At 42.6% G+C, this 12,004-nt stretch overlaps 3 protein-coding genes across 3 annotated transcripts; 1 reads left to right on the forward strand and 2 right to left on the reverse strand.

Annotated features, from left to right (window-relative positions):
- Positions 1 to 1,162: 1,162 nt before the first annotated feature.
- LOC140924511 (uncharacterized) lies at positions 1,163 to 2,657 on the reverse strand. The gene has a single exon (XM_073374532.1). The coding sequence runs from the start codon at positions 2,576 to 2,578 to the stop codon at positions 1,355 to 1,357; it is 1,224 nt and encodes a 407-aa protein (XP_073230633.1). The 5' UTR covers positions 2,579 to 2,657; the 3' UTR covers positions 1,163 to 1,354.
- A 209-nt stretch (positions 2,658 to 2,866) lies between these two features.
- LOC140924947 (double zinc ribbon and ankyrin repeat-containing protein 1-like) lies at positions 2,867 to 7,037 on the forward strand. The gene is made up of 3 exons (XM_073374923.1): positions 2,867 to 4,472; positions 5,141 to 5,680; positions 6,230 to 7,037. The coding sequence occupies exons 1-3, from the start codon at positions 3,062 to 3,064 to the stop codon at positions 6,643 to 6,645; spliced, it is 2,367 nt and encodes a 788-aa protein (XP_073231024.1). The 5' UTR covers positions 2,867 to 3,061; the 3' UTR covers positions 6,646 to 7,037.
- Positions 7,038 to 7,974: 937 nt separating this feature from the next.
- Positions 7,975 to 11,722, reverse strand: LOC140925022 (uncharacterized). The gene is made up of 3 exons (XM_073374982.1): positions 10,920 to 11,722; positions 9,278 to 9,371; positions 7,975 to 8,337 (listed from the first exon to the last, which is right to left on the reverse strand). Exons 1-3 carry the CDS (start codon positions 11,236 to 11,238, stop codon positions 8,061 to 8,063), a joined length of 690 nt encoding a protein of 229 aa, XP_073231083.1. The 5' UTR covers positions 11,239 to 11,722; the 3' UTR covers positions 7,975 to 8,060.
- Positions 11,723 to 12,004: the final 282 nt, after the last annotated feature.

Here is a 12,004-nt window from a genome sequence, read left to right on the forward strand (position 1 = left end):
GAGAGTTTATTTTTATTATTTATGAAGGAGAGACATACTCCTCCACCCTTTATAAAGATCATGAACAGCACTGTCTATGATGCCCAGAATAAATATCATAATGTAAACTACAAAATTTTTGAATTTCTAGATTTCTAGACCCCTTCTAATATAAGCCACTGACTCTACCATCGCAATCAGCTGAAAAGTTATTAACAACCCTGAATACCACACTGCCTTTCAAAGAAGAAAAATAAAAGTTATTAATACATGACCCTACTTAATTTTTGCTTTATTTGTGTTTTAATAATATTTATTGAAAAATTAAAATTCTAAGCTTGATCACCAGCTGCTCAGGGGGTTGGTTTCCTTACTTACTGAACAGTTGCTGGGAAGAATCAAGCCCAGCTTTAACTGAGTTCTAAATTCTACTTTTATCAAATAAGGTACATTCTTGTTAACGTCAGTGATCCTTAAAAAGGACTTCAGTCAGAGACTACAGTCCAGGGTCCAGAATTGGGACCAGCTGGCTGCTGATATGACCAAAAATTCAGTGTTGGTGACCAGCATTTCAAGGCTAGTTGCCAGCAGCTGACTGACTTTCAGTGCCTTGTCAATGTTTTGAACCAGCATTCAAGGAATTAATTTCATTTTAAATGGAAAAATATTGTTTCATTTCCAGAAGAAACTTACCCCTTGTTTTGTCAAAGTTTTTGATCTCCATAGAAAATACTTCAGGGCAAGAAAGTAATTCAAGATAAGAAAATCTAAAAAGCATCACCAAAGGTGGGAGGCTGGTTCAAAAATTTTGTTCCAAAGTAAGAGCAACATGGCGGTTAGCTTCATGGCGCATAATTACTTGGAAAGGCAGTCGCATTATAATCCTCAGTCTTCAAGCTAAGAGAGCTATCTTTTTAACAAAAGGTCCTTTTCAACTAAGACTTCTGAGATACACAATCATATAGTGCCTTTTTGTACATGGCAGTCTGACTTTTGCATTCGTTCATGAGTATAAGATGTTTTAAACGAAAAAGTCTTTTAAAACTTTGTTTTTTATGTGTTTTGCTGTTAAGCAAACATTTTACGAGCACTTGCTGGTGACCAGAATTTTCCGCCTGGCAACTGAAAATCACTTGGCACCTGCAGTAAAAAAGTTAATTTCGGACCCTGCAATCAACTCTCTTTGAGATGGACACCTTCTGTACCAGCACTGGGAGTCTGTCTTAGAGAGGTGACCATCTTATAGAGTCAAATAAAAGGAGTAACGAAAGGCACAAACCAACTCTAGGTGTCCAATTTTTTAGAGAGGACTGTTAAAAGAGAGTTGACTGAAGTTCACTTTAAGGATCAGAGAATTTGTTCATCTGTACATGTATCAAGTTGCCTGAACTGCATTATCTGGTGGTTTACTTGTTATTGTAACCACTGGCTGAGCCACTTCAACTTGTTCTTGATTTTCAATGAGATTCTCAGAACCATCTTGTCTACTATTAGCAGGAAGTGAGTTTGATATTTGATCTTTTTGAACAGATATCTGATCACCTTGTACACTGATATGTGCACTTGAACCACCTTTTAAGGTTGAATCAGTCTTTTCAGTCTTCTCTGCAACCTGATCATCTTCATTAAATTTATTTGCAGTGTTATATCCTGTACCAGAATTCATTACCTCAGATTTCATATTACTATTATCTTCCCGAGTGCTGCCATCTTTTGTAGATACCACAAGCTGCACTTGACTGGACTTTGATTTTGTAGAACTTGGTCTCGAGTTTGGTGGCGGCAAGGGTGTGGTTTCATACTGTTCATCTCCTTTCTTCTCATCTGACACACAGTGAGAAAATAGGCTTGGATCATTTGGATCAACATCAAAAGTCAACACATTCCCACTTCTCTTCCTTAAATTCTCCTTGGACATGTTACCTTCTAACCGCAAACTGGACTTTGTCGGACTTCTCTTTCGTTGCCTGGATTTTCCCGTATGCAAATATTTACTTGTTCCACTTACACTACCCCCCTCTGCGTCACAGAACTCAGGCTCGGCCAGCGTCAGAAGTTTTAGCCTGTTGTCCTTCATAAAATTTGTCTTTCGTCCAACATTTGGAATGGACGGCAGATGCGGCTGAAGAAGATATGTGGAAGGCTCAGAAGGGAAAGTAGAATTTGCATGATGCACTATCTTGGCAATGTCTTTATCACTCAAAAGAGGCGGCATTACAAAGAAACGATGATAATTTTCCTGTCTTTTGTGCACTGGTTTTCTAATCAAAGGCTTTCCCGACACAGCACTTAATTCGGGCTTTTCCTTACTCTGTAAAGCTTTGTGTTTCAAAACTTTTCTCAAATTAGCATTTCTGGCAGGGAAGCTTTGAGGTGATAGTTGATCTGAGGTGTCAATGTTTCGAATAATTGGTCGCTTCCGCGGGTATGTGATTTGCTTCAGGCGTTCCATGGCATTGATAAGATTGTGTTGCTCACGATGAATAAGTTCGTCTTGAAGTTTGCGGATCTGTAAAAAATAATGCGCTTGTTTCTCACATCCAGTTTTTGTGTCCTGAAACCACGGCTTCTCGATCGAAGGGCTGTTGCTTGAAGACATATTTCAATGACCACACACAGCTACAAAGCTTGAAGACTATGCCGAAATCAGCTTCTTTTTAGTTCAGTTGAAAACTATAAAAGAAGCCCCTTAAGACTCAGCTGCATCAAACAGATTTTCATTTCACATTTGACCGTTCACGAAGTCTTTGAAAGTTCTTTATAAACTCTTTCTAAGGAAGCGCACATTCAACTTTTCAACATGGCCGATAGACTCAGATTTATTGTTATGGCAACCAAGCCTTGTTACTTTACCTTGGAGAGAAAAGTACCCTGGGATAGCTTGGACTCGAAGATGGCGGCGAAAAAGACAAACGATTTCAAACAGGTTAATGTCGATCGTATTAGTTACAACTGGTAATGCTTTTGTTCAATTTCCGTGAAAGTACTTAAAAAGACGTCGCAAAGATAACGCCAGTTTTAATCAACTGTTTTTTAACGGGCACGGAAAATCGTCAAAAGTCCCCGGCGACAGATTTCCAAGATGACAGCTGGAATGATCAAAGTACCGAGTATAATGCCCTTGCGAGTTCCGCTCGGAGGAACCGGCAGAAAAAACATGATCGACACTCATACACCAATAGAACTTCGATCAGAAACACCAGACACTTTGATCTATTACACGATTAATGGAATGAAGCCCGAACCTTTCAAGCAACTAGGGATCAAGTGCACTTACAAGTACAACCGACCGTTTGTTTTGGGTCCGGGAAAGCGAACGGTAAAGGCAATGGCAACATCGAGTGATGGCACAAGAGAAAGCTCCATCGTCACGAAAACATTTCTGGTTGAAGAGCCTGAGGGGAAAGATGAGCTGGCAGATGATGTTTCTGAACTTCAACAAAGCATGTCTTCATCTACTGGGAATTTAAGGGAGTCATCTGGCACTTTGCTTGGACAGATCCTTGAGAATACCAAAGGGTCAAAGCTAAAAACTTCGGAGGCATGGGGAACTGAGGGGGGTTCTAAGCGATTTCTCACGTCAACGCCTGACAACTGGGAAGAAGTAAAAGGCTCAAGCTTCCGAAAGCCAAGGAGTGAGCCTAGATTTACAATGTCACGGTTTGCTTCAAATCAGGCAATGATAGGGACAATGGATCGGTCACCTTCTGAAGTTGACGGGGAATTGAGGGAGAGACGTGGTCCTGAGAACAGAGTTCAAGTTAGTAAGATTCAGCAGCAGACAGATTTTTTAAAATGCGTCTACTGTCTAGCACCCAGACCATCTGACCCTTATGCGAAGTTTTGTTCTGAGTGTGGCTCTCCTATTCCTCCGTTGCCATCATCCCGACTCCCTCCACCAGAGGGTGGACAGCTTGGAATGTGTGTCTCCTGTCACTCATTAGTGCCATTAAACACACCCACTTGTATCATCTGTGAGGCACCCATCTCACCCCAGCGTCAACCACAGGCAAGCAAGAAATTAGCGCATAAGTTAATGTGTTCAGTATGTGGCACAGGAAACCCACCTGACTTGAAAGTTTGTGTCACCTGTGAATCAAGGCTTCCTTATAATGCCAAACAAATATTTACTGGCACTAGTGCGCCCCCAAGGCCAAAGGACTCGATTAGTAGCATCATGACATGTTCCAAGTGCTCTCGGGTAAACAGCAGCGATGCACGCTTTTGCGACTGGTGTGGATCGAAACCACAGCCCTACCAAAGCCCCCTGATATGCTCTCAATGCCAGGCTTCAAACAGCGCATTTGCAAAGTTCTGTAATACCTGTGGATGTGGCATCGAACCCCCACCAAGAATTTCAAGGCAAAGTTCTGGAAGTGTGATTGGAACTATAGTTGAGAGAAGCAGCATTCATGATATGCGAGGAAGATCAGAAAGTGCAACTTGGTTGCCTGTCTCCATTCCTTCAACCCCAGCTGAGACAGCAGATAAAGGTATATTACAGTCGAACCTCCATGTGCGACCACCTCTCGTAAGCGACCACCTCCCGTGAGTGACCGCCAAGCAAGCTGTAAACTGAATTTCTTTGCACCCTGAGGTCCCAAGTTAAAAAGTGAGGTGACACTACTATCAACAGTATTTCACTGAAAAATGGCTAAGCCAAAATGTCTGGAAATTGAAAACGACAATTTGGGACTATAAATAGTGTTCTTATTATTTTCTGTATTTTTTCATGACCATTTGTATTTTTGCTGTTTTTGTGAATTCACGTGATGACATGCTTTGTCAAATATGTTCCCTATAAAATGCGGATACTTGTTTTGGCAGCCCAGTTTGATGCTTTTTGCCTCGTCAATTGATGTACAGAAATGAATTTTGATATTCAAAGTTTGTAAAGCAGTGAAGAATGATTTTAATTTTGCTTAAGCAAAGTCACATCAACTGGAAGTGGATTTTTTGCTTTCTTGGACATTGACTTTGCCCAAAATTTTAGACAAATCGTTTCTGTGAGACTAAAGAGACTTCAACAAAGTTCAAATTAATTTGTAAGCATCAAGATAATTTAAAAGAAAAAATGTCTCACTTCCAATTGACGGCAACGCTCAAAAACACCTTTTCTTAAGCTCCCTAAGGTCTCTGTCTTTGTTTCGTCTTTCCCCAGCTACTTCTACAGTCGGATTGTTCTACCCCTCTGCAACCAGCATCCAATCACAGTTTGAACTTGAAGCCCAGGAACGGAGTCGGCTCGAGGCTTCAAGAGACAGGAGGCCAGCACTAGCTGCTGTAAGTCCCGGTAAGGGGTTCTGGAGGCAACAGATGGACCATGTCTGCTCTCATATTCGTGCCCATGCTCAAAACAATCCAGATTTCAGATCTACCATAGGTGAGCCAAGGCTGGGGAAGATAATAACCGCTACAGTTCACGAAGACTTGAATGGAGAAGAGGTCACATTGACCGTGACCTTCGCGCGGAGAGATGGAAAGGAAATGTGGAAAGAGAAATCTAAAGCCCTCTCTTCCAGTCTGAGGGCATTGAACCTCTCTGGAAGCAGGGATGACTTGCAAGGGAGCAGGAGACAGACTCAAAATGGTTTGAAAACCACAGCAAAGGGAAAGAAGCAGAAACGGAAGGGAAAAGACAGTAATAAGGACAAACTAAGTGAAGAGGATAAGTTACTGTTAAAAGAGATTGGACCGAAAGGTACTTAGTTTAGTCTACTGTATTTACTCAATTAAGCGCCGTCCTCGAATAATCTTACCTTTCTTCCCCACCCCCTCCCCGCTCATTTACTCGCGTCATTTTTTGCGCGGTCTTTGACTCTCGTTCCTCGTTCTTTGCTCCGAAACCACATGGAAACGCTTGCTACTCAAGCTAACCTATTATCGTACACGACCACCCCCCCCCCCCCCCTCCCCCGTAAGCGACCACCAACTCTTCGTATTTTGGGTAGTCGCTCACGGGATGTTCTACTGTGTTTACAACGTAGGAATGTTTATATGAACGTAAATTCTGCAAATAGGTCGTTGAGATCGAAGTCATCAACATATAAGATTCTAAAAATGCCGGTTATGCCCAGCTTAGTTTGTACATCCCAAGGTCGTTTACCAGGACCACCAGAAAACACCATTTCTTATGAAAGCATTCCACAAAATGCAGGCCCTTGTAAGCTATTCAATTTCGGCCAAAAGATGTACAAATACGCGAAATAAACGATCTAAGTGATTATTTCTTGTCTAATTTTTCTTTTAGGGGAAGGAAGAGAAGACGAAGTGCAGAGATTGCTTGACGAAGGAGCTAATCCTGAGTGTGTGACAGCCGATGGGACTCCGGCTATCATTGTTGCAACTGTCAACAAGCACTCAGACTGTTTTCCATTATTGGTAAACGCAGGCGCTAAACTGAATGCTAAGAACATGTCTAAAGGAAATACTGCTTTGCATGAAGCAGTGCTCCTTGGTGCAGATGGACTGAAGTGTGTTGATGCCTTGTTAGGGCTGGGAGCGCGTACCAGTGTGGCAAATGACGCTGGACAGACGGCGTATGACCTGGCGATGTCATCAGGTCTGGACAGTGTAGCTCAGAGATTCACTTCCAGTGTGGGAGATGAAATGCTGCAGAAACTTACCAAGCCGAAGAAAGTGAGATCTATAGATGAAGATTTCTAGTAGGAATATTCAAGGGAATTGATATGTTTCTTTAAGTTGTCTCAGAGTACTTTGCTTTGCTTTTTTTTTCAAGTAAGAATACGGGAAACAACTTCTACAGAGTACGTATTTTTTTTCTTTCGAAAAAATGCTTAGCCTTCAGAGCAGGCGTTTATTTTGTGGGTTTTAGGCGAGCGAAGCCAAGGCGGACATGGAGCAAAAGATGCGCGGAGGAATGAGCGCGAACAAAAAACGCGTCTCTCCAAACCACACGTGTCTCGCGCCCTCTACGCCCACCTTGCGTTTCCCTGCGCTTGCCTGAAAAACGCGAAAAAATTGGGCTTGTTCTGCAGGCAAGTATGTACTGAGCTAAGAATGATTGTAACGCTTGTGGATTTGAAAGGAATAATAAATATCACGTAAGTCAAGAATTCAACGTGTTATTTTAATGGGCAGTTGCTGCTGACAGATTGTTTTTAGAACGGGGCTCAATCAAGGAGGATTCGTCAATCACATACGTATATACGTATGTATACGTATGTATTTCGTATGTTTTATCCTTTTGAATCATCATCGAAGTGTGCCTATTCTGTGAGGATCCTGAAAATGGGGATGTCGTTTTCTGCTTCGTTTTGGCTGGGTAGGTCAGATCAGTCAACTCTACAAAGATCCAGGATAGAAAGTTGAAATGTGAGCCCTTCACAAACTAAATAGGGAACCAGGGAATAGCCTTGACTGGTTAAGTTTGTTGAGTTTACGTTACAGCCGTATATGTCCCCGATTTTGGATTAACCACCTCCCAAATGCAAGTCCCTTTCGATTCCGATTCTTCTTCCGCCCTCCCAATAATTTCATTCCCGAGCCGAACCGTGATCGAGATTCATGGAAAACGAGACGTAAGTACATAGTACACCCAATACAAAAACGACGTGGCGGCGACAGTGCACTCAGCCTCGTTCCCAGGCTAGGGTTTCTTTTCCACTCACCACTAAATGGAAGGCAGAGAAAAGAGATCAATCCTGAACGAGGCTGCAGTGCACTGTCACCCTGTGCCGTCACAGAGTTTGCAATGTCGCCTGCTCAGAAACTTTTGGCGGGAAAAAGTTTCAGTGTTAAACGTCATGTGACTTCGAAGTAGCCAATAAGAGCGCGCGTTTTAGGTGAAAAAGTCCAGCTATATTCACCATTTTCGCATAGACCATAAAGCACCTTGTTTACTCCCCCACCCCCACCCCTTGAAAGAAAAATTTTTGCATAACCATTGTCTTGGATTTCTCTTAGGGCGACTGTAATGCTCAGGAGAAATTGAAAACAATGGTTGTGAAAAATTTTTTTTTGAGGGGGGGGGGGAGGGGGGTGAACAAGGTTCATTATGGTCTATGTGAAAGTAGTGAATAACAACATTTTTCTTGCTATTTGAGCATGCGCAGAGACGATCAAACCCAAGTTGTTAACAGTACATCACTGTCGATATCAGTGTTAGCAGGGACCTCCACCAGGTCTAACCGTCCACACGACACCTCCCGTGTTTTCTGGTCCTCTTTGGTGAATGCCGATATTTTTCGCTTAACTGAGTTGCTGACTTTAACTCTCACCAGTTCCAAGTCTGTTAGATCCATGTACTCAGAGATTTTGCGCCCTCCGGTGAAACCCAAGTTGTCAAAGGAAGTATCTGTGTTACTTTGGGCGACTATCAAACCGCCTGTTTTGCGTCTGAAAGAAAATACGATGAGAACTTAAGCCCAAGGAGGGGTTCAACATGGAATTGACTAAAAAGTTGTTGTTGTTTTTCTTGTACTGTTTTTTTGGACAACCAGCCTCGTTTGCAGGGCTTTTATCTCGACGGCAAAAGCCCTGGGAACGAGTTTGGAGCCCGATGTCGCAGTGATATGGGCATCCTCGCGTTTTGGGAATAGGGATGCCCAAAACGCGGGATGCCCGTATCACTGTGACACCGGGGTACTCTTTAGTAAAGTATGTGCCGCCAGGATCCCAGGTTGGAATAATGACAAGTTTAACTAGTTTAAAGCATATCAAAAGGAACAAACAGTACTCTTTGGAGGAGTAGAGAACACTATGAAGTGTTGCACGTGGTTTTCCTCACTCTCCGTTACATTGCTTCTCGTACGTTGATAAGTTTAAAAGGAGGCTGATTGTAATATACAAATTTATATGGAATTTTGTTTTCCCAGCAGCTAGCTACATTTCTAGCATCATCAAATGCACAACTGATAAGACATGAATGTTTAAACCAAGCCAGTGCCATAACGTGCAATGAAGGCTTTTCCTGGGAGCTCGTGGAGCCTAGAATTATCTGTGGTTATATTAAATGGGCTTTGTTAAATACAAATGAATTTTTTCCCAGTTTTCCCTTGGCTCGTTTAATCGTCCCAGTCTAGCTGCGCGTGCACGCTACTACCCCTGATTCGACATCAGTCGTAACTCACCTCTCCGTATTAGCGCGGGTTTAGATGGGAAGGAGGAAAGCGAGGAAGAGCTTTCCTCTTTTCTATTTTCCTATCACCCCCTGCTCCCGCTGCCGTGCAGCTTACGAAGAAGACTGGGGACTAGTCAGCAGCTACCCACTTTACAGACAACAGAATAATTGCAAGCATTCTGCGCTCCTTGCATGAAGAGAGAACTAAACGCTTACCGTTTGATTCGGACTAAGAAGAACAGAGTAGCGATCAAAATCAAAACTGACAATCCGCCGCCAATTCCTCCAGCAAGCAATCCCACTGGTATTCCTGCAAAGAGGGAAAGATTCAGTCAGAAACAAACGCATATGTTTAAATCGAATGCAAGGAAATTATCTATGAACAGCGTAAAAAAATTCCGAGACCTTCATTGCTCTATTCACGGTTTATTTCATTTTAGGTATTTTGAGAACGGACCTCTGGAGCCAGGGTAGGTTAGCAATTAATTAAAAGTTAATGGATGGTGTATTTACATCAGTTAAAAGGACTAGCGTTCTTAACTTGGTATGTGAAAGGGGTACCATTTGCCAACAGGAGGTATACGAAAGAGGTAAAGGAGTTGGACCTCGGGGCGGAAACTCTCCGTATTAAACTTTGTTCAGTAGCCCCGCTTCCACCAGCCCCCACCCCCCACCACTGGGGAAATTGCCCCACATCATTTTTAAAAACCAACCTGAAAATAGATATTGACCTGGGCCTAATTCCTGGAAGGCCTATTAATAAACCTAGGTTGAGATAAACCGGGGCTAGTTCAAAAATTTGAATTTAGATATGAATAGAAAGCGTAAAAAGCCCATTCATTTTCATTCTTATTGTGTACAAGTTGATGATTAGATGCTCTAAAATGAATACTAAAAAAAAGGTCGAAACCTGGATTAAAATTTACCCGGGTTAGCGCTACTCGGCCTTGGAATGACCGGTCCCTGGCTTTAAGCTAAGTTGACCATCATTCAAGGAACCTGGGACAGGAATCTAACCAGGGACAAGGTATAAATCTTTAGGGCAATTTAGGGCTAAGTTTGAAGCTGAAATACAACTCCACCAGACACCTCGGGGGGGGGGGGGGGGGGGGGGGGGTACTTGGGTTAACGTTTGCTGGGTATGTGCCGCTGGCCTCCCAGAGACCCTTCCCCATTATAGTCTATTTTTTGGCCAGTTATAGACCCCATCTTAGTCACTTTTTGGAAAATGTAATTTTCGCGATCCCAACTTAGTCCCTTTCTGTTTATGCATCCTGACCTTATCAACGTGGTTTCAAGCGGCGGAATGTAATGCGGTCAATGCGAGCTTATTGTTAAATTTGATAAAGAACAACTTTCTGATTTTTTTAACCGAGAATCTCCCCATTTTGAATCCCTACTTACCCCCAAAATCCGAAAATTTTCGACCCCATTCTAGTAAATCTATTGAAAATGCGACCCCATTATAGTCACTCCAGTCGTGAAAATGCGACCCCGTCCAGCGGCACATCCCTATTAGCCTCTTGTAAGAGAGTACCCCCCCCCCCCCCTCCCTCCCGGGCCAGACACCTGGGCCCAGTTACTTTGAAGGCCGATTAGCGCTAACCCAGGGTTAAATTTTAACCCGGGTTTCTTTTTCTTTTGTTCAAAAGAATTTTCCCAGATTATCTTCTCTATTCTTTTTAGGCCATCCAGTCATCAAACTGTAGACAAAGAGAATAAAACTGATTTTGCTTTTTAAGCATTGAATTTTGCACTAACCCTGGGTTCACTTTTAACCCTGTTTTGAACAACCCGGCCCTGAACTGTAATTAATTCCGTCCCCTTGCCGCCTTCCACTCCCACATATAAATCATACCTTCACGGTCCGAGGTAGACAATCCCGTAGTCGATTGATGTAATGTCGAAGAGGAAGTGATCCTTGTAGCACCTGTAACCTTTTTTCCAAATTCCAATGAATGTTCTTTGGCTTTTGAAGGTTCCCAGTTGTTCTTTGTGTCCTTTGTGCTTCGTCCCGCTTGGTGCATTCCTGTTGACACTGTTGTCGGCTGCTCTGTGGAAATTGATCCACTTATCATTGAAGACGATGTCTCATTTCGTTCATCGATATTTCGTTCTTGAAGTCTATGCGTCTTGTGTCCCTTCCGGACCATGATTAACCCTTTTGGCGCAAACATCAGAACACTGGTAGCAGACAAAAGAGCGAGCCCGTTTGATATTTTCCTACAAATTGAGCCACACGCAGCCAACTTACTAACAGGACAATTACAACAAGCCTTAATCGTTTTGTCACTTTCGTTTCTTCCTCTTTTGCTTGTAGTTAATGCCTCTCTGTACCTCAGGCTGTAGCTTCAATGCAAGTTAAGTCGACGTTTACCTATATCATCCTTTCTGATGGAAAAATCATTAAGATCTCAATTGTTTTCTTTTTTGGCGCGCCGCCACTTGAGAAAAAACCCAGACCAAAAAGGCGATGAAAAACGAGATAACTCTTGGAAGAAAATGAGCTATTTCATAAAGCTGAGAGTTCGTTTGCATCGAGAGATCGCACAATCAGCATACGCCTGCGATAATGAGTCATCTCAAATATGCAGCATTTTGATAGGAAATGCTGTTCGAAGTCTTCAAATTGACAATATAGTTAATTAACTGTCCTGATATGCAAACATGGTCGTAGGTTGGTCAACAAATCACCCACTCGATTATTGAAAATCGTTCGGAGTGATAAATCTATAATGGCATTTGAACTAATAAACCGGGCTTTAAATGAATTGACCCTACACTGTGTTGATTCAAGTTCACAGGGCTGGTAAATTCTGACGTAAATGGCCTGGCTCGTCTTTTGACCGGTTTCTACCTGGGAGGTTATGTATGCTTCATCCCCGCCAGGGACGCGGCATTTTGCAGTTTGCTGCACTCTCAAGACATCGTTAACACAATTAA

The sequence above is a fragment of the Porites lutea genome, chromosome 14 (genome assembly GCF_958299795.1).
Source record: "Porites lutea chromosome 14, jaPorLute2.1, whole genome shotgun sequence".
Classification (NCBI taxonomy): Eukaryota; Metazoa; Cnidaria; class Anthozoa; order Scleractinia; family Poritidae; genus Porites; species Porites lutea.

Excerpts from the sequence above, each read along its gene's own strand:
- LOC140924947 (XM_073374923.1), top strand. The coding sequence starts at position 3,062 with ATGACAGCTGGAATGATCAAAGTACCGAGTATAATGCCCTTGCGAGTT. Across the intron at positions 4,473-5,140 it reads AGCTGAGACAGCAGATAAAG|CTACTTCTACAGTCGGATTG; the intron begins GTATATTACAGT and ends GTCTTTCCCCAG. Across the intron at positions 5,681-6,229 it reads AAAAGAGATTGGACCGAAAG|GGGAAGGAAGAGAAGACGAA; the intron begins GTACTTAGTTTA and ends TTTTTCTTTTAG.
- LOC140924511 (XM_073374532.1), bottom strand. The coding sequence starts at position 2,578 with ATGTCTTCAAGCAACAGCCCTTCGATCGAGAAGCCGTGGTTTCAGGAC.
- LOC140925022 (XM_073374982.1), bottom strand. The coding sequence starts at position 11,238 with ATGTTTGCGCCAAAAGGGTTAATCATGGTCCGGAAGGGACACAAGACG. Across the intron at positions 9,372-10,919 it reads GTCTACCTCGGACCGTGAAG|GAATACCAGTGGGATTGCTT; the intron begins GTATGATTTATA and ends CCCTCTTTGCAG. Across the intron at positions 8,338-9,277 it reads TTCTTAGTCCGAATCAAACG|ACGCAAAACAGGCGGTTTGA; the intron begins GTAAGCGTTTAG and ends ATTTTCTTTCAG.